We start from the raw sequence: 23,547 nt of genomic DNA on the forward strand, positions 1-23,547 counted from the left end.
CAAGATCAATTCTACCAGTTCCTTTTTTTTGGGAGAGAGGTCCTCAAAGAGAACCCATGAGCTATATTTCCATTTAGCTTCCTTTTGCATTCTGGTTTCATCTATTGAGGGAATGTCAAGGTTAATGGGCTTCAGTTTCTCCAATTGTATGCCAATCTGTTGGCACATTTAGATTACCAACAACTAAGTTAGAGTTTCTAGACAGTCTCACAACTGTGTGATTTTTTTTGCCTCCCTCCTTTTTCCATCACTCTGTCATCACTATGGAATTAGAACAGGAAGCAAGCAAGACTAAAGATAATTTTTCTTTGTTTCATGAACCTCCATGGAATTTGACGAACTAATGAGAAAGCATTTATCAAATGCTTATTATGTGCTAAGCACTGAGGATACAGATATAAAAAGTGAAAATGGTCTCTACCTCAAGGAGCTTACATTCTGATCCAGGAAGCCAAACCCACAGGGAGAGGCAGCTAAAGAATGACATTTTGCAAAGTTACAGGGATAATAAAAAAAAAAAAAGAACCATATGGAAGTATACTGATGTGCCTTTCCAGACAAAACTTATTTGGAAGTGGAAAGGAGATGGGGGTTGGGGACAAGGGATATATGTATGATGGCATGGATGGCACGGTAAAGAAATGGTGGAAAAGTGAGGTGCAATGTATCTAGAGCTAGGTCTCCATGCAGCAGGTGACCAAGGCAACTGGTCATCAGGATAGCATGGCCAAAGAATGCATCACGTGGTCGGCCTGTAGGCATAGATTTTGTATTTACTTCTTTTTGCTGTCGTTATCTTCCCCCAATTGAATATAAGCTCCTTGAAGCTTGAAGGCAAGGACTGTTCTGTTTTTGTCTTTGTATCTCTAGGGCCTAGCATAACGTATGACAAATAGTGAGGGCTTAATAAAAGCTCCTTACTTGTTTATTCACGCTTTGCTGATTATTTTAAGTAGGGGGGTAAATGAGGTGGGGTACAGGATGAACGACACAGTCACTGAGAACATCGGAATCAGAACCTGGGGCTGCCCAGTAAGAGAAGCCGTGAGGAAAAGGAGCTAAGCCCACACATAGTTCTAGGATGGAGCCTAGGGCTGGGCTGAGGAACAGAAGGGGCTAGGACTGGAATAAATCCCATAAATGCTTCATCATGTACCTTTCATCTTGTATAATCTGGAAAATGTCCCTTTGAGTGCTGCAGATCTTGAATTCCTTTGTTAATTAGGCAAGGAGCATAAGAGACAAAAAGTATCTGGTAAGGGTTGTCTGCGCAGGGCACATCCAATCTTATGCCAAGGTTATCATGTCATATCCATATGATATTAAGTCTGAAGGAGGCCTCGAGCAACATGCCCTAAGAACAGCCTCTGTTTAATAGCTCCATAATGCCACAGCTGAAAAACATCAATAAATCAAACATTGCCATGTTTGGGAAGAGATTAAAGCTCATATTAAACAGGGGCATTGGCTTTGAGAAATTACAGGGTAAAGATTATTTAAACAAAATAAAAGTGATGTGTTCAAGTTGTCAGCCAAGCGAGTCCCATAAATAAATACAACCAATTTAAATCCCGGGCTAAGAACAGGCCAGGACATTGCAGATGTTAAGACAGCTACAACAGTTCGGTGGGTATTAGGCTTTACAAAGTCTGCCAATCTGCTGCTGCCCTGCCCTGCCTTGCCCTGCTTTGCCTTCTCTCTTTTAGGGTTGGGCCTGACCCAGCTCGATGTTAGTTCAGGTGCAAGGTTGGGATGAAATGAGACACTTGTTGGTCATTGAACAGTTGACAAAAAAAAAAAAGGTTTACTTAGCTTTAAGACAGAAAAGATACCAGGAAGGACACAATGGGACTTAGCTTCAGCTTTGGTGGCTGCGTCCTCCCCTGCTCCTTATGGAAACAGGTCTGGTCAGCAGGCAGGGTAGGGGGACTTCACTGGTTTTTCATCACATGGGTGAATTTATATGTCCTGAGGTACCAGGAAGTGTTGTCAGGAAGGGCAGGGGCCAATCACGTTTCAGGAACAGTTTTGTCACTTTTAGGGAGAATGAAGGGAGTGAGGGAGTGGGGGTGGAGCTGTTAAGTTCAGAGGGAGGCATGGGCCTAACCCAGCTTGTGAGGAACCCCTGGTAGATATTTATCCTGTCACACTCTCCATCCTTTTCCAAGGCCTCCAAAAAGAAAAAAAGGTGATGCCATCCATTCCATCCTTAAGAAAGCACTTTGCACAATGTCTGCTAACAATAATATGACAGCAGCGAACATTTACATCGCACTGAACGCTATGTGTCAGGCACTGTGCAGGCACTTTGCAATGATTCTCTCACTTGATTCCCATTACAACCCTGGGAGGGAGGTGGCATTATTCTTCACTTTTTTTACAGATGAGGAAGCTGAGGCAGACAGAGGTTAACTTACTCTCCCAGGGTCACCCAACTGGTAAGCTTCTGAGGCTGGATTTGAGCTCAGGCTCCAGGTATGGGGCTCTAGCTACTGAACCAGGCGCTTACTCAATGCTTATTGATGAAGAACATTACAACTGCCACACTGGATTGGACCCACAACTTACCAATCATCTCGATAATCTCTCTCTGACAGTGAAACCACAGGATGTGTCACATGGCTGGGTACAACTACCCAGCCTGTTAGTAATGAATGAACAACTGAATGAAAAAGCCTTCGGTGCCTGCTGTGTACCAGGTACCATGCTGGACAGAAGGCCTTCCCTAAGCCTGGTTAGCATGGATCAGTTGTAAAGCATTTCAGGAGGTGGAGAAGGCTTTAGTAGCTGTTTGCAAAGACTATACTTACAGGATTGAAGTGTGAGCTCCCTACAATTATTTACCATATCTTAAGGCTCTGTGATTGCCCAGAGTAATGGAATTTTCAAGTTTGCTGATTAAGAGGGATTAAAACCTGGTGCTTGGGGACGCAAAGCCTCCCTTTGTATATGTCTGTGCGTGAGATACATCTGAGGGAATGCAGTCTGTGGATCTGTAATAAATTATTCTATGTGTTAATAAATTCAGCCAATTTTTAAGAGTTAATGGGCAACAGGTAAGCAAAGGGTGCCTTTGACATTGACCACAGAAACAGAAATAGTTCTTCACAAGATTCAAGGTGGACCCTAAGAGTTCTGTAGATACTGGGGATCAGGGTAGATTTGTTCCTCACAGAACCATAGGAACCTGGAATACAACTCAAGTGACCAGGGAATAGACACTGGGGGACTTGGTCAGATCTACTCCTTCCTCGGTTCCCAGAAAAACTCAGACAACCTCAGCTTGGACAGAAGAAGGCAAGAGGGTAGAACGAGATAAAGAATGTAGACATTTCAGGGCTCCAGGAGAGGGAGCTGGATCAGGGAAAAGACTGAACTCTAACTGCCTAGAGCAGGGATTCTTTTTTATTTTTTTTTTTTTATTTAACGTCTTCATTTTATTTATTTTTAATGCTCTACAATCACTACCATAAAACTTAGATTTCTTTTTCCCCTACCTACCCCCCCACTCCCCTCCCTCCCCACGACAGCATACAGTTCCATATAGGATCTACACATACGTTCCTATTGAATACATTCTCACTATAGTCATTCTGTGTAGAAGAACTAAAATAAATGGAAGAAATCATATAACAAACTAAAACATAATACACACCCACACACCCACCCACACACACACACAAATGATCTGCTACATTATGCGATTGAATTCCATAGTTCTTTCTCTGAATGTGGAAGGCATTTTGCCTTAGGAGACCATTGGCAATTTTTTTTTTAATGTCCTTGCATTGCTATGAAGATCCAAGTCTACCAGAAAAAACTCTTGCACGCTGTGGTCATTGCTGTGCACAAATTCTCCTGGTTCTGCTCCTTTCACTCAGCATCAGTTCATATAAATCCTTCCAGGCCTCTCTGAAGTCTTCTTGTTCATCATTTCTCATGGCGCAATATATTCCATTACATTCATGTACCCCAACTTGTTCAGTCATTCCCCAATTGATGGGCATCCCCTTGACTTCTAGTTTTTGGCAACTACAAAGAGAGCTGCTATAAATATTTTTGTACATCTGGGACCCTTTCCCATTTTTTGATCTCTTGGGGATACAGTTCCACATTTTTGTAGCCCTTTGGGCACAGTTCCAAACCGCTCTCTAGAATGGTTGGATGCGCTCACAGCTCCAACAGTGAATTAGTGTTCCAACTCTCCCACATCCTCTCCAACATTTTCTTGTTCTGTCATGTTTGCCAATCTGATAGGTGTGATGTGGTACCTCAGAGTTGTTCTGATTTGCATCTCTCTAACCAAAAGTGATTTAGAGCATTTTTTCATGACTATAGATATCTTTAATTTCTTCCTCAGAAAACTGCCTGTTCGTGTCCTTTGACCATTTATCACCTGGGCAGAGCAGAGGTTCTTAACCTGGGTGTGTGAATTTGATTTTTAAAACTATTTTTAAAATGTATTTTAGTATGATTGATTTCCTTCTAATCCTATTTACTTTATTTTAAACATTCAAAAACATTATTCCTAGAAGAGGAATAAGTTTCACCAGACTGTCAAAAGAGTCCATGATACAAAAAAGTTAAGAAAGAAAGGGTATTTTAAAAAAGTCAGCTTGTAAACAGGACAAGAATCTAGACCAGGGGTGGGGAACCTTCCACCTTGAGGCCACATGTGGCCTTCTAGGTCCTTGCATGCAGCCTTCTGACTAAGTCTGCGTTTTACAAAACAAATCCTTTTATTAAGGGGATTTGTTCTGTGAAGTTTGGATTCAAAGGGCTGTACTTGAGGACCTAGAAGGCCACATGTGACTTCGAGGCTGCAGGTGCCACCCTTGCTCTAGACTACATCTACCTTTGTGGACCTGTAGTTGCCTCTATCTGCAAAAAAATGATAATGATGACAGCTGGCATGTCGTAAGTGGATATGTTTAAACTCTACTTAGATGTATTATCTCATTTGCTTTTCACAAAAACCCTGTGGGAAAGAACTGAGGATATTATCCTCAGGGTCACATAAGCTACTGGGTCTGAGATGGGATTTGAACTCTGGTTTTCCTGGCTCCGAGTCTGACATTCTAGCTTCCCCAGGGAGACCTCCCTTCACTTTTTGTGCCCTTAGATACAGCTGGGCCCTGACTAATGCTGATAATGAATCCCCCTGAAGTGCTTACAGTATTGAGTACCTACTGCATATTTCCACTGGGCTGGAACCAATGACCGTATTTGAAATAATTATCACTACAAATAGAGTGAATTGGAATATATGTGACCACTGCTGAGGATCCCTGAAATGAGATTCTTGACACAAGGAGTCAGAGGTAGCTGGTGGTGCAGTCTGTAGAATTCTGGGCTGGGAGGCAGGAATATCTGAGTTCAAATTCAGTCTCAGACACTTACCAGCTCTGTGCCTTTGGGCAAGTCACTTAATCATTGCCTGCCTCAGTTTCCTCAACTGTAAAATGAGGATAATAATAGTATCTGCTTTCCAGGTGAACATCAAATGAGATAATATTTTTATAAAATGCTTAACACAGTGCCTGGCACACAGTAGGTGACATGTAAATACTTATTATCTTCTTCCCTTCGCCCTTCAGGGTGAATGACCTAAACTCTGTTAGTATGGCTGACAATATGAAGGAGACAGAAGACAAGGTTGGGTTCTTGAGCCTGCCAGTCACAGAAAGGAGCCCCAAACCCTGGGAGAGGTAGTGTACAGGCAGAAATCCTGGCAGATCTTATACCATATTGCGGTGGGAAGGGTAGACAGGAGAAACCTGGCATATTGTCACAGTATGACCCCTTCCCCCAAAACATACAAACCTGAAACTTGTGAGAAAAACTGAGACTTCTGCATGCCTTAGATGAGATTTACAAATAATAAATGTTTATGTGAAGTTAGCCAAGGCCCTCATCATGATGGACAGAAATGCTATGAGCCCTCATTAGGATCCTTCCCCTCCCCCCCTCATAGTTATAATAAATGCAGTAAATCTCACTTGGTTTTTGACATTTTTCTGTCACTATGTTATCACTCTCTGAATGAGACTTAGAAGAGTATTTAAGGTCATTCTTTTTAAAAAACTAAGCAACATATGATTAATTATCTAAGTAATTTTATCTCCCATTTTGATGGTCCCTGGTATGCTGAATAAAGGGAAGAAATATTTTTGCTTTTAATTAAAAGGCAAGGCTAAATGACCCATCTGCATCAGTATTTCTAGATCCCTTAGCAAGGGTAATATTAGCTAGCTATCACCACCATCAGTTAATTTAATCAGCCCCATGGAGTTCGGAGCTCAGGCAACGAAAGAGACTGTGTGGTAGAGAAGACAGGGGCACTGTGCTGTGATCCAGCAGACCCATGCTGGAGTCCAAGCTCCACCACTCTTTGTGCCTTAACTTCCTCCTCCTCTATAAAACCTATTTAATCATACCTGCCCGAGTTAACACACAGGATTGTTGTGAGGATCAAAATGAGGAACAGGCATGAAAGGACTTTCCTGCTAAGGCCTATGCCTAATACCTAAAGAAGATCTGCGATTCCATCAGTTTTGGGACTCCCATGTGAGAACTCTCTCCACTAGCATAACACACTACTCATTGATGACTTTATAAATAAATATTAGTGAGTTTCTGTGGTGAAGGACCCAGTGACTTGCTTTAGGACACAAAGCTTGTGCTGTGAGGGCCAACTCTTCCATGTAGCATGGGAACGTCATCGTGTGACTCAAAGGGAGGCAAAAGAGTCATCTCTGGCCTCTTCTATCCTCAATCTCCTCCAAGGGAGGCTTTAATTCCTGCCAGGAGGGGAATCAGGAAGTTGGAGTCAGAAGCTTGGCCACTCTGTTTTCTTCAGACAGAAGGGGTACCATGCTAGCGTTATGTTTATCTGTTCCCTTAAACATTAATCATCAAATCAATGTCATTTTTAGATTCAGTTTTAACTTCTGATTGCTGGCCCTTAACAGGGAAAGGGTGACCTGACCCCAAGCCTGATTCAAGGCTTGACTCCTTTCTCATCAAATACCACTTTCACGCTCATAGAGCAATTAGCAAAGAAATCCATTTTTCCAAGTCAATAATAAATCAGAAATTGGAGAAAGTATATACAGAAAAATATAGAGTGAAGGAGCTCTCTCATTGGGAGTGAGGTGACTCAGCTCAACTAAGAAAAAGTCCCAGGTATCACTCGAAGTCTCTACAGTAGCAACCTCCAAATAGGGATGTGATGGAGACCACTAGCTCCTCTCATGTCTTGTTTCCCCCAGTCTTCTTCTCTCTTCAGCAACTTGAAGTGAGGTTGGCATCATCCATCTCTTCTCTTAAAACTCCCAAAGCGACTGCAGAACCTGAAGTAGTCTCCTCTCTTCCGCTCTTGCTCATTTCCTTCCCTTATGTAGGTACCAGGCATTGATCTCCACCAATAAGAGAAGAGTCTCATACCAGTGGGTTTTGGTAACATTCATAAGCATCAGAGGAAGGATCCGAATTCAGGGCATTTGGATTCCAAGCCCAGAATTCTATCCACTGGACTTTTATATATGAGATCTAGTGCTGAGCTTGGAGTCAGGAGGACCTGTGTTCAAACCCCACACTTCTTACCTTTGAGACCTTGGGCAAACTGCTTAAGAAGGTGGGGGTGGAGGAAGAAAATAAGCACTTATATACATACAAATATAAATATATCATATATAATACATTTTATATATATATTTAATACATTATATTTCTACACAGATACATTAATAAATCATATATTATATGTGTAATATATAACATATAGCATTTATAGATTTGTATGTACATGTGTATATACACATACACACATATGTCAGTAATATTTGAAAGACAGGAGAGATCCCACAAAATTGGAGAAGAGCGTTGTTTGCCTTGATTTTCAATATAGGAAGGGAAAAGAGTCTGAACATTATAGGCCAGTAAGCTTGACTTGGATTCCTGGGAAATTTCTAGACCACATTGTTAAAAGGCTGCCTAGTGAACACAAAAGGGAAGTGGTGATTGCAAAGGGCGGGCCTGGAGGTGAGTGACCTGCTGAAGACCAGGACTTCATCCCAGGCCCCCTCCCCCCACAGCCAGGGCTCCTTCCATTGTACCTTCCTGCCTCGTGACTGTCCCTACTCCCATAAAATTCCCCCAGCCTGAGGGGACTTTAGGATCCTTTCCTTTTTTAACTGCTGCAGAAAACCCATTCCCCATCCCCACCCCCAAAGTTTAATTGGAAACAATTCCACATAGATTAAAAAGTCATTTGCAAAAATGTTACTTGCCTGATGGGTGTGGTTTCCAGGAACATAGACAGATTTAAACTGTTTCATGAGACTTCGAGCTGTGGTGATATCGTGTAGTGACTCAAAGAGCTCATCCACAGCGACTCTGGTCTTCTGAACTGTCAGGTTAACTGAAGATTCACAGCCTGGAAAAATACAGAGTCATTTTTATGAGAAAGAAGAGAACTTTAATTTATGTGGTAATAATGATAGTTTAAGCTCAGATGCAACAGTTGGGATTTTTTTTTTAACATAATTTTCTTGGGGGCTGTTTCCCCACCAGGCTAGTTCGATTCTGTCTGGCACTAAGGCACCATAAGGCCAGGAGGTGGCTTTGACAGAATTAGAATCAGCCTCCATTGAAATATTTGCCATTAGCCTCCCTTGCTATGATGGCATAAGTAGCACTGAGAGCTCTCCAGGGTCAACTGTACTTCATTTCAAGGATATCAGGGGTAGGTGAATAACTTCAAATCTAAAAGAAGTTTTCATTAAATCTCACTACCTTTTCCACTCATTACAAACACTGTTTTCCTAACCCTTGGAAAAAAATGGGGTTAATGAAAACATTGTTATAGATGCAGTTACATAGAATTAGTGCTATAAATGTTAGTGAAAGAGTTTATTGGCTTTTTTAATAGTAAATTTTGTGGATAATTTTTAGTTTTCACATATCATCATTTTCACAGATAGAGTCAATCTCCATAGAGTCAACTTTATATATAATATAGTCAACTTTCATGGGGGTAACATTCCTAGATAATGGCACAAAAGTAAAAAATATAAATGTTGATACCTTAGGTTCTCAACAACAACCAAAAACTGTAACCTTGCACTGCCTAGAGCCACTGCAGACATTCCAATATAAAGTTTACCCAGCTCCTTTATTGACTCACTGACTTTGTATGCTTGAGCTTAGAGCCCAAAGGACTTCCACTATGCTTTGGGGCCATAACTGCAACACAAAACTTGAGCTCTAAAGGCAAACAATGATAACATGTAATGAAGGGATGGGAGTAGTTGACATTACAATGGTGGGGTGAACAAGACCAGTTGCCTAGTAGGACATCAGACAATCAACAAATCTGGTGCACATCACTGAATGAGGCTACTAATAAAATGACACAAATGCTTGAAGTTGGGAAAGTTAACGGCACGTATGTTGAGGACTGATTCTACCTCCCTCCCAACCCAACGAGGCCGCTGTAAGAACAATCAAAGGCACCAATTGAACAAAACTGACTGAAACAGTGACCAATGCTGGCCGTGTACGGATTTGCCCCCTTTATCTTACTGCTGAAAGGAAGGGGACCATAGGATTGTACCTTTCAAATTGGAAGGGCTCTTATAATATGCCATTCAGTCCAACCCCCTTCATTTTGAAAATAAGGAACCTGATCTCTCAGCTCTGGGCATTTTCTCTGGCAGTCCCCCATGCCTGGAATGCTCTTCCTCCTCTGCTCCAATTATTGACCTCCCTGGGTTTCCTTTAACTAAAGTAAACTAAAATCCCATCTTCTTCCCCAACTACCCTTAATTCTAGTGCTCTCCCTCTTTTAGTTATTATCTATCTATCTATCTATCTATCTATCTATCTATCTATCTATCTATCTATCTATCTATACACATATATATACATATACTTACACATATATGTGTATATATATATCATATAGTTTGATTTGTATATACTTGCATCCTGTCTCCTCTATTGGACTGTAAGCTTTTTGAGGTCAAGGACTGGCTTTTGCCTCTTTTTATATCTCCAGCACTTAGCACAGTGGGAGGCACATAAATGTTTCTTGAATGGAACTGATGCCCAAAGAGGTTAAGGTCAAATGGGCAGTGACAGATACAGGATTTGAACCCAAGTCCTCTGACCCCAAAACTATTCTCTGGGGCCAAGATTTGTCAAGATAATTGCTTTCAGATGATGAGTGCTACTGTTCTGTTTTGTGCCCTTTTGGTGGAGTTTAGTTACAATGTATTAAACTAGGTTACCGATAAAGGAAATTGACTGGGGCAATGTTATGCACGATGTGACATTTTATGCAATTATATTACAGTTATTCAATAACTAATGGTCTTCATCGAAACAAAACTAAACAAAGTATGTTATAAAGGCAAAGGAATGAGAGATTACAGAAATGCTTCAAAACAAAGTAATGAGACTGATCTAACACTCAAATAAAGCATCTTCATATCTCAAGAAGTACATCATACAAACTAAATATGCATGAAAGTGCATCAAGTGTCCATACCCACATCCCCCCAAAAAATCCTAAGCATCTAACAGCTCCTTCCACATAGTGGGAATAAGTGTTCTGTGGGAATAAAAAATAACATCATTGTAGATCAAATGTTCTCAACTTCTTTAAAATAAGACTTGGAGAAAGAGTTTGTAAAAATACCTTCATTAAAGAATCAATCTGAGACTTCTATTCCAAAGAGAATTTCTTATTGTCTTTTGTCAGAGTAACAGCGATCGTCAAAAGAAAAACAACATCTTGTTCACTGATTATAGGCTAACAATAATACATCAGCAAAAAGACACAGGATGTTCAGAACAAACAAAGGCATCAATCACCCTGGTGCTGATCTGAGGTAGTGGTACCCAGTCTGCCTCTTTCTCTTAGGTACAATCTCATTATCCTTGCTTTGGTTAAGAATTCTACTGGATGAACCCCTCGGAAATCATGGTTCCTCCATCATTCTTAGTTTCTACCTTCTAACCACTCATTCGGAATCAAGTTTTTGTAGGTGCTGGAAATAAAGGATTGGGGAAATAATGTCCAAATGCAAACAACCGACTTAAGAGGGATGCATTTAGCCGAGTGATGCTTTTGGGTTATGTGACCATGGGCAAGTCACTTAAATTTTCTAAAACTTGGTTTCTTCATGTGAAAAATGAGGACAAAAGTAACTGTAAGGCTTACCTTCCAGGGTTGTTTGGAGTCTCAACTGAGATAATTATATAAAGCAATTACAAACATTAAAACAATACACAAATGCCAGCTATGATTATCATTATCAAGGAAAGAGAAAACATTGTTATATTGAATCTGGTACATAGTGTTTTTGTTACAACTTGTTTATATGACAATTAAACCAATGTCTTTGTCAAGAATATTTAATGGTATTCTATTTTATGTAAAGTAAAAGGATTAATATTATTATTCCACATGTTGACAGCTTACTTTAGCTTTTTGGAAAATGGGGAAATTTATACTCAGTATTATGGGCTAAGTGTGAGTCATAATTATTCATAAAATTTCTGATGGCAAACTGAGATGGGGGAAAAAGCAATTTCTGGATACATTTGGTAAAGCTTAGGTTAAGTGTGGGAATTTTCAGAACTGTTCTTGGTTGTATTCCTGGTAAATGAAAATCAAATGAACACAGTAGGAAAACAAGCTTTTCAAAGAAGCTGGGTAGCAAATAACCAGATATACTAAACACTGCATCCAAAATAAATTTGTCTTGTAAGCAGGCAAGATTATAATTACTCAAAATTAAAAAGTGGGATGGAACCTCTATAGTGACTTGTTTCAAATACCATAGAAGCCCCAAAGCAAGCATCCGGGAACACAGACACTTGGAACAGTGAAAGAGCAGTATTTCTGGAGAAAATTCAGATCCTGCCTCCAGTGTTTTCTACTTCTATGACCACAGTTAAATCAGCAAAGCGCCCTGGGCCTCAGTTTCCTCATCTGTAAGAGGAAGGGGTTGGATTAGACTGGCCTCTAAGGTACCTTTCAGCTTTAAATGTAAGGATTCCTTTCTCTAGGAGTGCAACTCTAAGAGCTATCTTTGTGTTACTCCTTGTCTTAATATCTCCATAAACATTTTTTGAGAGGGAGGCAATCAGAGTTAAGTGACTTGCCCAGGGTCATACCGCTAGTAATCATCAAATATCTGAGGCCAAATTGTAACTCAGATCTGCTTAGCTCAAGGGCCAGTGCCCTATCCCTGTCACCTAGCTGCCCTCTCCATAAACATGTAAAAAATATGAATGTAGATATCTATTTTTATCTGTCTATATCTATTTACTTGTAGAAATATATACCAAAGGTCAGTTTTGGCACCTTTACCCAAGGTAACTTTTCAAATCCTATTTGCTCAAACTCCACGTGGAATTTTTCACCATTTGACACAAGTACACTTTGTAATGTTTTGCAGAATGTTTCCAATTGTGTCTGAACAAAACTACTTCATGGGGACCGTGGCTGACATGTTTCTGATTTTCCTTGCAGTCTGGGGAGCTCTCTTGGTTGAATGAGTTAAGCAAAGGTAGGGTCAGAAAACACAGAGGGCATGTGTTCTAACTGTGGGCATTTCCTCTTTGTTTATCTTGTCCTTCAAAAAACAGTCAAAAGAAGCTTTGTCTGTTTCCCATTTTCTGAGTTCATTAGCTGGGCCAGAATCTTAGCGAGTCCCTTACTTCACTATTGTTTTCTCTTTGTTCTCAGAGGCATCCTTCATGGCCAGAACATTAAAGCCAACTTAAAATTCCTTGAATTTGGATTTGGAAAGAGTGGGAGGAAGAAAAAGAAAAAGGAGAAAAGGACAAGAAAGGGAGAAACTAATAAAGCAAAATGATGGAGCAGATGGGAAAAAGAACAGAATTTATTTAGCTTCCTTCTAGTCTAATGTTTTATTTCTTTTGGCCCCTAGGCATTTGGGCACATGCTAAATTGCATGGCTATGCCTTTCCCTCTGCATTGACTGACCTTCACAAAATTAATTCCAGATATACAAGGTGAGGGGATACTCTTTTTCTGAATTCCTTCCAGAAGGTTTTATTTATGTTAATTTTGTCTTTCTAGCTAGTTTTCAAATTTCTTTACATAGGATGCTATTGCCATTAGTATCAACATCTATTGGGTGCCTCCAATGCCCCAGAAGCATAGGGAAAACACACTTCATAATTCTTAATTTGTTTGTTTGGTACAGAAAGCTGTTTCCTCTGAATGGTGGCTGGAATGTTTCTGACCCGACTGGGACTTTGAGGAATTCTTTGGGAGTGCAAGCGTCACTGGTTCTGTTTTGTAGGCTCAAAGAGGTAAGTGAACTACCCAAGGTCACTCAACATCATAGGAACGGGCCTTGACTCCAGGCTTTCTGACTTCAGGTTCACACTACAAAAATACCTAGGAGGACATATAGTCTAATCTCTCCAATTTACAGAAAAGGAAACAGAAGTTGGGGCCAGAATGGACTTTAGAGGTCCATCAGTCCAACCCCCTCATTTTATAGATGTTGAAACAGAAGTCCAGAGAGGTAAAACTAATTTGCCTAAGGTTACTCAGGTATTAAACTGTAAAGTCAGGATATGAATCCAGGTCTTCTGACTCTAGGGTGGCTAGGTGGCTCAGTGGATAGAACACTGGACATGGAGTCTAGAAAACTTGAGTTCAAACACGACCTCAGACGTTTACTAGCTGTGTGACCCTGGATAAGTCACTGAACACTGCTTGCCTCAGTTTCCTCATTTGTAAAGTTAGCTGGAGTAGGAAATGGCAAACAGCTCCAGTATGTTTGTCAAGAAAACCCCCAAACGAGGGTCATGGAGAATCAGACATGACTCAACAACAACAATCTCTGACTCTAAATCCAGTGTTCTTTCCCCTGTACCACAGTGAACATATGGCTTGCCACAGCACAAAGCTAATTAGCAACAAATCCCAGGTTTTCAGATTTCTAGTCTGGTCCTCACTCCCCTATATCTGCCTGACACATGTGCATGTGGGGGTGGGATGGGGGGGTGGGGTTCTGCCCCCTCCCTCCTCTGGCTCTGTAACATAAGCACTCAGGCCTCGTAGTTTGTCAAGCCAGGCAAAGCTTGGTTTCTCTCTTTCAGTGCTGTCTCCCCTCCCCCCACAGGACCAGGGCAAATCCTAACATTCCCCCCCACCCCAAGTTCCTCTCTTCCTGAAGCCTCTGCTGCCCTCACTCAATCTCTTTCTTCTTTCTCCGTCCCTCCAGTCTCCATCAGTTAGTGGTCTCAGCCATACAGGCATTTAGACAGAGATTACTCGGTGAGAAGAGGAAGAAGAGGGAGAAAAGGAGACACACACACGTACACAGAAACAGCGGGGAGGAAGAGAGAGAGGGAGGGAAAGGGAGAGACAGAGACAGACAGCAATAGACACAAGAGAGGAAGGGAGGAGAAAGAAACAAGAAGACACAGAGACAGAGGACAGAGAGAGACAGAGACAGAGACATGAGAGAGACAGGAGATAAGGAGAGGGAGGGAGGGGAAGAGATAGAGACAGGGAGAGAGGGACAGACGGAGACAGAGACACACAGAGAGATATGAACTGACTGAGAATTGAGGCGATGGCATTATGAAGGTAAGGCAACATATACGCAGCAAGAATTATTGAATTGACAGAGATGTATGGTAAAGTTTAACAACAAAGTAATTTAAAAACCAATGGTTCAAGCATACTTCAGAGGGAAAAAAAGCTCTGGGGTCTTTCTGTGACAAGAGAAGCATTAGGTAGGTGACTTCTAGCCAGACTGAAGGTCCTATGACTCGGCCCTCCCACTACCTTTCTCTGCATCTGGGCTCTGTAACTCACTGTATTTGGTTACTTTTAATAAGCATTCCTGACAACCCAGTCCATTGAGCCAGTTTATGAGATAATGGCATTTGGTAAGACTATCCATTAATGACCTCACTATGTACAATTCTAGTCAGTTCTTACTTAATTCATTTAGTTAAATAAACAATAGATCATTAGTTCATCCCAGCATATGCCCAGTGATAGATTTTTAGATATCCCTAGCTCTCAATTGATAAAGCGATGTCTCAAGTCCTTCCCTGGGATATAGTAAGTATCCCAACATGTGTGATGACTCAATTGCTGCCTCCCTCTCTCCCTGAAGGACTCTTGGGTCTCTTGTTTAATGCTTACCACTGGTCTACTTTGTTTTTTGGACAGTAAATCTGGGCATTTGTATACATAGCCATCTTCTCTCCACTTATTAAAGTCAAGTTGCATGTGTTACCATGCACAGTGACATGGAAGGAGGTATATTCAAACCATGCCTGGCACACAAATGCCTTGTTTGAGATGACTAATTAGAATTTTTTCTTCTGTTTTGTTCTCTCTAGAGAACAAAGTCTCCTTTTGGTCTTAAACACATAAGATTGATGCTGGCTGGCATCAGCTTGGTTTTAGCCAGGCAACTTGGGAATGTACGTCTGGGCCCTCAAAGTCTGAAAACTGGCAGAGTTCTTGTTTCAAAGTCTTGAGTCTGAATGGGGAGGCTGAGATGTGACTTCCAATCTGCAGCTAAACTGTTTTTACTCCTTTTATCCATTATCATGACCACACAGTTCAGATCTAAAGCATGGAAAGAACTTTAAGGAGGGTTAGTAAATTGAGATAATGAGACGGGGAAGGGAAAGAGGTTGGGGTAAGAAATGAAAAAAACACAATAGGCCTTGAGATTACATGCTGCTCTTCCCCCATGCCCTTTCTAATTTTTCTTTACTGTTCTAAATTTTAAGTTCTAAGTTTTCGTTTTTGTTTTAACTTCTGGCTCTATCACTTATTAGCTGTGCGAGTTTGGGTACATTTCCTCCTTCATGAACTGAGGAGACAGGAGCAGATGTCCAGCTCTAGAGCTATGATCCTGTGATCAGTAAAAGGAAAAACAAAATAGGTCCTAAAATCCTCAAGGGTGTTGATGAGGAAAGGCCCTTTATAAACTTGAAGATGGGTAATTTTTTTTTTTGGCGGGGGTCCATGCTCATGATTCCATTGGAGGAACTCAATATACAGAAACTCCACTGGATTTAGATCGACAACTTGTCCATATGTTAGCTTTAGAGTATTTTCAGGGGGTACTGAGAGGTTACGTGACTTGCCCATTGTCACATCACCCATATGGGTCAGAGGCGGCTTTGACCCATGTCTTCCTGACTTCAAGCCTTCCTTCTATCCACTATTCCAAGATATCTCTTCATATACATAAATACTAGTAGGATCACAGATCTAAATCTAGAAAGCCCCTCATTGGCCATCTAATCCAATGCCTTCATTTTGCAAATGAGTAGATTGAGGCCAGGGAGGATCTGAATCCAGTCCTCGGACTTCTGAGTTAATACTTCTTCCATTGTACCATTGTAATATGCTATATTAATAATAATGAAGAGTTAAAAAGAGGCCATCTTAGCCTGTGCAGGAGATGTATTTTTCAGGTGGACCCAAGTTAATTCATGGATCAGGCTTCTGAATACTCTTGTGTCTGAATGGCTAAAAACATCTGCACGGCCAGTTAGTTTACATTCATGCCCTTCAGCAGCCCCAGACCAGCAGGCAGCTGCCTTCACAGGCTCCTGGGACAATCAGAAAATGGCCTGGCTTTTGGAGAGGTCATGACCTCCCTCATGCATCCCATAGTCTGACAGCCTCTTTTTTCTCTAGTTATGTGTAAGGAATTCTATCCACCACCCTCAAATTGTACTTCACAACACCACTGTCCAGGTAGAAGATGGATAATTATATCTTCAGAGTACGTGTGTGTGTGTGTGTGTGTGTGTGTGTGTGTATGTGTATGTATAAATATAATTCTCAGGTTATCATAATTGAGCTCCTGGTAATTTGTAGTTATAGCTCAGGTAAGCTATCCTAGGGTCATCAGCATCTACAAAGTTGGGGAGATGCACCTGCTGGTCACGGAGGTTCCTGCCAACTCTAGGTCTATGATCCTGCAATTTATGAACTCTGGACACTTCCCTAAGCACACAACAAACAAGCATACCCATGGATTTAGAGTGGTCAGTTCTCCTTCTTTTTAGGCCCCTCTGGGATTCCAGTCTCAGTCTGGCCCCGGAAGGAGGGACTGCTCCAATACCATCTTGCTCTTACTTCTTCCTGGCTCAGCTCCCTTCTTGGACGTCATGGAATATTAGAGCTCCAAAGGTACACAGGCTGAGATCTTTAGGATCATTTAGTCTGACTGCTCCATTTCACAGAGAAAAAACTGGTTCCTTTCCCTAGGCCAGTACCAGGACAGTCTTTTCTGGGGGTTCTTAACAGAACAGAGAGGAGATCAAGGCTAAACTAAACCACACTAGAAGAGAGGGGAGATAGGAGGAAAGGAGAAAAGGATGTGAGACTAAGGGAAAGTATACTGTAGCTTCAAAGTAATGAATTTGCGTTCACATGTAGCCAGTGACATGACTAAGAAGACAATTCCAGGAGAGTTTCTGCTACAATCCTGACCTGGGGCTTCACTGTGGCATAAGACCACTGTAAGTTCTGAGAGGCTTTTAGGCCTATGCCAGTAGAGCCCTAGATTGACAGAGTCTATATCAGGCTGGCAAGGCAAAAGTCATCAGAGGATTACCCTGGTTCAGTGCTGAGAGCCTCATCACTGGAAGACTGACTGCCAGGTGATGAACCATTTCAGCCAACGTGAGTTCAAACCCACACCCTGCCCTTCTGGGACTTAACAAGCTTATGATAGGACATATTCTCACAGATTTATTACAGCATTACAACATATGAAACAGATTAGACTACGGGAAAAATTCTTTTGGTGACAATAAAGAGATAGTATGCTTTGCCTAAGGGGCAAGGAGATCATCAAGTACTCCTGGGCCATTAAGTATCTTGGGTTCTAGCCCCACAGAAAGAAGTAAACATTTTCCTTATGGATGTAGCTGCTCAGTTCTTTGGTCGGTTTATGTGATGAGGTTTTCTCTCCAGGCCATAGTCAGACTATGGTGGTCAATCAGATCCTTAACATGCTTTGGTCTGCAAGAAATCTCATCTCCCTTTTAGGTAGAGCTTTTCTCCAGAGGAGTTGGAGGCAGCTAGGTGGTACAGCACTAGAGCTCTGGGTCAGGAGTCAGAAAGACCTAAGTTCAAATCTGGCCTTCAAAACTTACTAGCTAAGTGACCCTGGGCAAGTCACTTAACCTGTTTGCCTCAGTTTCCTCATCAAGGGAAAATAGAGATAATAATAGCACCTCCATCCCAGGGTTGCTGTCAGGACAAACTGAGATCATGTTTATAAAGTACTTAGCAAACCTTAAAGTGCTACATAAATGCTAGCTATTATTATTAGGTTTGGTAATAGAAAGAGTGAAAAGGAGCACAAGTGGCCTTCCAAATTCCCAAAAGATTCAGTGGGAAGTGCTTGATCCAAAGGAAGGCACAGTGTCCAGATCCTGGGGGATGGGAAAATGCAAAATGGACTCAGAATAACCATTATCAGACTGGAAAGGCAGACACCGTGAAGTGATCCAAGGAAGAAAAAGTTTAGGGGGCTGGTGAACTAGAGTGAAAGTGGAGCATCCAGGCAAGTCCTGTAAGTCACGTAATCCATACAAGTCCTTGGGCAGGTTGGGCACACTGACTGTTTAGCAAACTCTGACTCCTTTCCTTTTGCTGGAATCCCACTTAGACTAGAACTAGGGACTAAAAGGGCTGTAGAGGTCTCTGGGGGAGGGGGAAAGTGGCAGGAGGCAGGGATTTGCTTCATTCTCTAGTAAATCTTGACTTTTTTTTCCTTTTGCAAAAGGGACGGCTCCCAGAATAGTACTAGAGAGAGAAGAGAAGGAAAGGAAATTAGGAGGGGAAATTTCAGATTTTGTGATCATCAAGGTGGCACAGGTAAGGAGGATAGTGAGATCCTCTGGCATACTGAGGGAGAATGAAGATATAAAGTATGGGAGCTGAAAATGGGGATTACATGGGAGCCAGGGTATTTAAAGGAGCATCTATATATGCTGAAGTTTCTAAGAATGAGGGCAGGAAGACAGGTGGTGAGAATGGTTGTAAGCCCAGTATAGAACTACTTTAGAAAGGAGGGCAAGTAACCTGGAGCAACAAGAATCTGAAATGGGTGATGGAGATGTACAGAATGCCACAGGGTAAGGGTCTCTGGATGCAAAAGTGAGGAGCAAGAAGTATGCCAATCCCTTCTCCTGGTCCTACGTGCTGGAGGATGGAGTGTATGGCATAAGAAAAAAAGGCAACTTGAGCTTAAGAGGACATAAGGGGACATAAGGTCTTTGTTTGGAAAGTCACTACAAAGACAGCTATTAGTTGTCCTTATTCAGGAGGTAATCAGTATGATGACCCAAACTCATTTCAAGACCTGTAGTTCTTTTAACTGAAATTTAAGGAGAAAAATGGAATATTATATTTCTGAAAGATTTCCAGCAACAAGGGTTGAAACAGATATAATTTTCTGTTGGAGCTTTAATTAAATCAATTAAATTTAATTAAATCTGCTACGCAAAAGTAAATCAAGCTGAGAACCATAAGACCCAAGCATTCTGGTTAATCAGTACTCTACTAAAGTATTTTGAGCTTCTGGAAAAAAGTATTACGTAAATTCAACGTATAATAATAATATATAATATTTGTAATAATGTATATCTTATTAATAACAAACTATAGTATACTTTTTTTTTTTTAAAGAAGAGACCATCTAGTCCCATCCATTTATTGTACAAATGATGAAACGAGGTCAGAGCCATTAAGTCTCTGAAATATCCAAACTGGGATCTGAACTCAGATCCCTGTAACACCAAATCCAGTTCTCTTTCCTTTACACTTATAGCACCTCTAAAAAGACAGATTATTTTTTTAAAAAGTCATTTAAAACATCCGCCGATTTCCTTCAAGTTGACTAGTATACAACATGGATACCAAATTCTTGATGACAGATATAAACATAGTCATACAAATGCTTTGAAAACATAGCCAATCCCCCTCCCTCCTACCTCAAATCAAAAATCTTGTACTTAGAAAATGAAGCTATGAAGTTGAATGTGGTTTCTCGGGGATTTAGGAGTGGAAAGGTCATGGGGTGTCCACAGAGAAGCAAGCACAGTTGAATGCCCCTGGTAGTAGACTTTTAAAAAATTAGGTCCAACTGTGTATTTGTAGTTAATGGCAGTGGCCTAGGGTAAGGAGTTTATTTTTCAGCTGTGATGTTTGTTATTGAGAAGCACCTTCTTATCTGCAGTTATAATGAGTATGTTAGTGAGCGTCTGGGTCATCTGCTAATTATGGTACCCTCTGCCGCAGCTGAATTATCTGGTTATTAAAAGGAATATAATTAGACAACCACACCAAGGTACACTAGATTTAAAATGAACCAGGCTTCTCTTTACTGTCATTTACACCAATTCTTTGAAACCAGGAACAACCTTTTCTTTGTCAAAATGATTTGCCCTGCTCTGAGCTGTAGGATGTGTGTTCATGTGCGTGTGTGCACGTGTGTGAGTTTAAGGGCAAGCTGAATGGCAGTGAGGTCTTTGTTTAATAAAAGAGTCACAAACCTCTGCTATTGCTGTTTTCTGCTGGGCCCTGGGCATATGAAGAATGAAAAAAAGGGAGGCTTATCCACTTAAGTTTGCTTTCTTTTTTCCCCCTCTTCCTTTCAAATAGAACGGAACCAAGATTTATTTTTCTTCCCACAGAAGACAATCTCTAATGAGATCCCCACACAAGAACATCACTTGTTGACTCATCATTTTCAATCTCCTGTTCACCTGCTGGTGTCAGTCTTAGCTGAGCTGTGCTAGCCTTGTAGTTTCTGAAATTTAAGTTCCAGCTAAATGAGGGGCCCCTTATCTATCACTCTCTACACTTATCTGAAGCTTCTTTTTAAAGGTCGCATAGTTAGAAACTTCTATCTCCTAGACAGGGCTTGATCTAATGAGTTAGTGGGCCCATGAAGAGGGAAGAGAAAGGAAAGATAGAAATCCTCCCTCCTCACTCCTTCCTGTTTTCCTACGAGGCCACATGGTGGGATCCTGCAGAGGATGCAGGGAGATGGGGGGACAGGATGGAAAGATTTCTTCTTTGATATCTTCTCAGCCCAGAGTTGTAGAGGGGATAGGAGAGAATATTTCCCCCTGCTCCCCCATCCTGCCTATTGAGTCCTGAATAAAGAGCTCAGTTTTCTGCTAGGATAGTGCTATTCTGCTATACGCATCGACCTTCTTCCTCCTCAAAGTTGGGTCCCATTGGTCTAACAGTACTTATCCACCCACCCACTCAAACATCTGGCACTGATGAATAACATGTCTGCAAGGGACTTCTGAATTCCTCTGATGTGAGCAAGTTATCACAGGGACACAAAGCCCTGGGTCTTCTATCTCTCAGGCAGGGCTATTCTTGAATCCACAGCTGTTTCCCCAGTTACTCGATCCCATCCCACACTCCCCATGGGCCATGATGGGTAATTCAGTGAATCCTCCAACAAGAAGGCTGAGCTGAAGAGCTGTCTTAGCTTGGAAAGATGAGGGGCAGGGGAGGGGAAATGAATCAGGTACAGCTGCATGCAGACACCTCCTGATCCAGATCTACATCAGAAGACAGCAAAGCTGAAGTAAGCAGCAGGGAAGACAGGCTCTCGAAAAATGAGGATTAGCTGGCAAAATCCCAGACTGCAAAAAATGAGGATTAGCTGGCAAAATTCCAGAGTGGTCTGAATTTTCTTTTGTGCATATGTATGTGTATATACATATATGTACACACACACATATACACACATACACATGCATACTTACACATGTGTACAATGTATATCCCGGATTACCTGTTTCTCAGATACACACAATTAACTAGCTTTCTGTACAAGTCTCTAAAAGTGCTCAAGAATGAATGATCTTTGACCCCCCCCACACACACACACTCACAGTGAGTAGATCTTGCATATTGGTCTGTATCGAATTTACCTAACAACCCGCCTTTTCACTAGTGGAATCAGTACAAAGGTTTCATTGTGAACCTATGAATCGAGCCAGGTCTCCTGCTTACAACAAAATGTTCAGTGCCCCTGCTTTGGCGCCTTATAGAGGGCCAGGAACCCAGGAGGTGCTCAATAAACGGTTTGTGTGGCTGGATTCAAAACACTGAACTCTCCTGACAAAAACTCCACAGAGAAGTGCCTGCTGTTGTCTGAAGGGCTGCTCATATTTACAACAGCTGGATTGTGTGGGATGGTTTTGTTTGCTGTGAAAAGCTGCAAAGCACTAGGATGGGCATGAAATGTACGGAAACCCCAGCTGGGTGAATAAGAGATGCCTCCCCACTAAGGAGGCATACTCCTACAGAATGACTGGGTGCAGGGAGCTTAGCAAGTCCTATCTTGAAAAGCCAATTGCAGTCATCTGTTGTTATTTCTTTTACACTGTCTTAAACCAAAAGGATTATTTTTTTTTTTTTTTGTCCAGTAAGGGAAGAAATCTATGAATGCAGGAGAAAGTAAAATGTATTCCTGGCTGCACATGCAAAACATTCCTAGCTGATCCAGTACTATACCTAACACCTCATAGGCTTCAAGGCAGGCCAGAAAACACACACAATTTCTAAGGTAATGCAGACAATGTAGCTGATTTTCTGGCAAGAAATGGCTCTTCAGTATTGCTTGCATACCTGTGAATCAATCAACAATTTTTTATTAAATAGCCCCTATGATGTGTGATGCATCAGGCTAAGCATGCTGGATGTACAAATTACAAAAATGAAACAATTCCTGATTTGAAGGGGCATATATTCTAATAGGGGAGATTTATAGATGTATTTGTATAAATATACATATATGTGCATGCATGCATGTATACACACACGTGTGTATCATATGTGTGCATGTTTCTATATAAAGGGTGTTCCAGAAGTGTTAGCGTAGTTGTGAATGTAATCTGAATCCCAATGCTCATCAGCATAGAACTCTCTCCTTATTGGAGAGATCAATGGAAATAACATCTAAAGGACAGGCAGAGTTGCCAAGAGAAGGAGAGATCTTTAAGCTTCCCAATCTCCTTCTGGATGTCTCTTTTGGTTTCCAGCTTCAAGAGGAACATGGACAATGCCTACCCCACTTCAGGTGGCTGAAGGGAGAATACTATTCTAGGAAGAAGCTGACATGAGAGCAGCTGGCAGCCTCCACCATGTCCCCACCCTCAGCTTGCTACATTGGGGACTTTGGGTAATCTCCCACTTCTGGGTGAGATCGAGGGCTCTCTTGGCTGAACTGAGTTATCTTACTCCCAATGGGAGATTGCCTTCACTCTGTATTTCTGGTATATTCTCCTATGTATACTTTCACTGATTTCTGTTTTGCTATTGATTTGGATAAATGGGTCTCTTTGTTATTTGCTATATATGTATTCATTGTGGAAGTAGTATTTGAAGGGGAAGGATGAAACTTTGAATAAGGAACTTGAGGTCCTCCTTTCCCTATTAATGAACAGTGACCAGAAGTTTAGCTTGAA

The 23,547-nt window shown here is 41.4% G+C and overlaps 1 protein-coding gene across 1 annotated transcript in view; it reads right to left on the reverse strand.

Moving 5' to 3' along the window:
* SCFD2 (sec1 family domain containing 2) overlaps positions 1-23,547 on the reverse strand; it is a 423,131-nt gene that overhangs the window by 33,059 nt on the left and 366,525 nt on the right. Inside the window, exon 6 of the mRNA XM_072620771.1 lies at positions 8,292-8,437. Coding sequence (XP_072476872.1) covers positions 8,292-8,437 — 146 coding nt within the window. The remainder of the gene's footprint in view (positions 1-8,291; positions 8,438-23,547) is intronic.

This window comes from Notamacropus eugenii, chromosome 6 (genome assembly GCF_028372415.1).
Source record: "Notamacropus eugenii isolate mMacEug1 chromosome 6, mMacEug1.pri_v2, whole genome shotgun sequence".
Classification (NCBI taxonomy): domain Eukaryota; kingdom Metazoa; phylum Chordata; class Mammalia; order Diprotodontia; family Macropodidae; genus Notamacropus; species Notamacropus eugenii.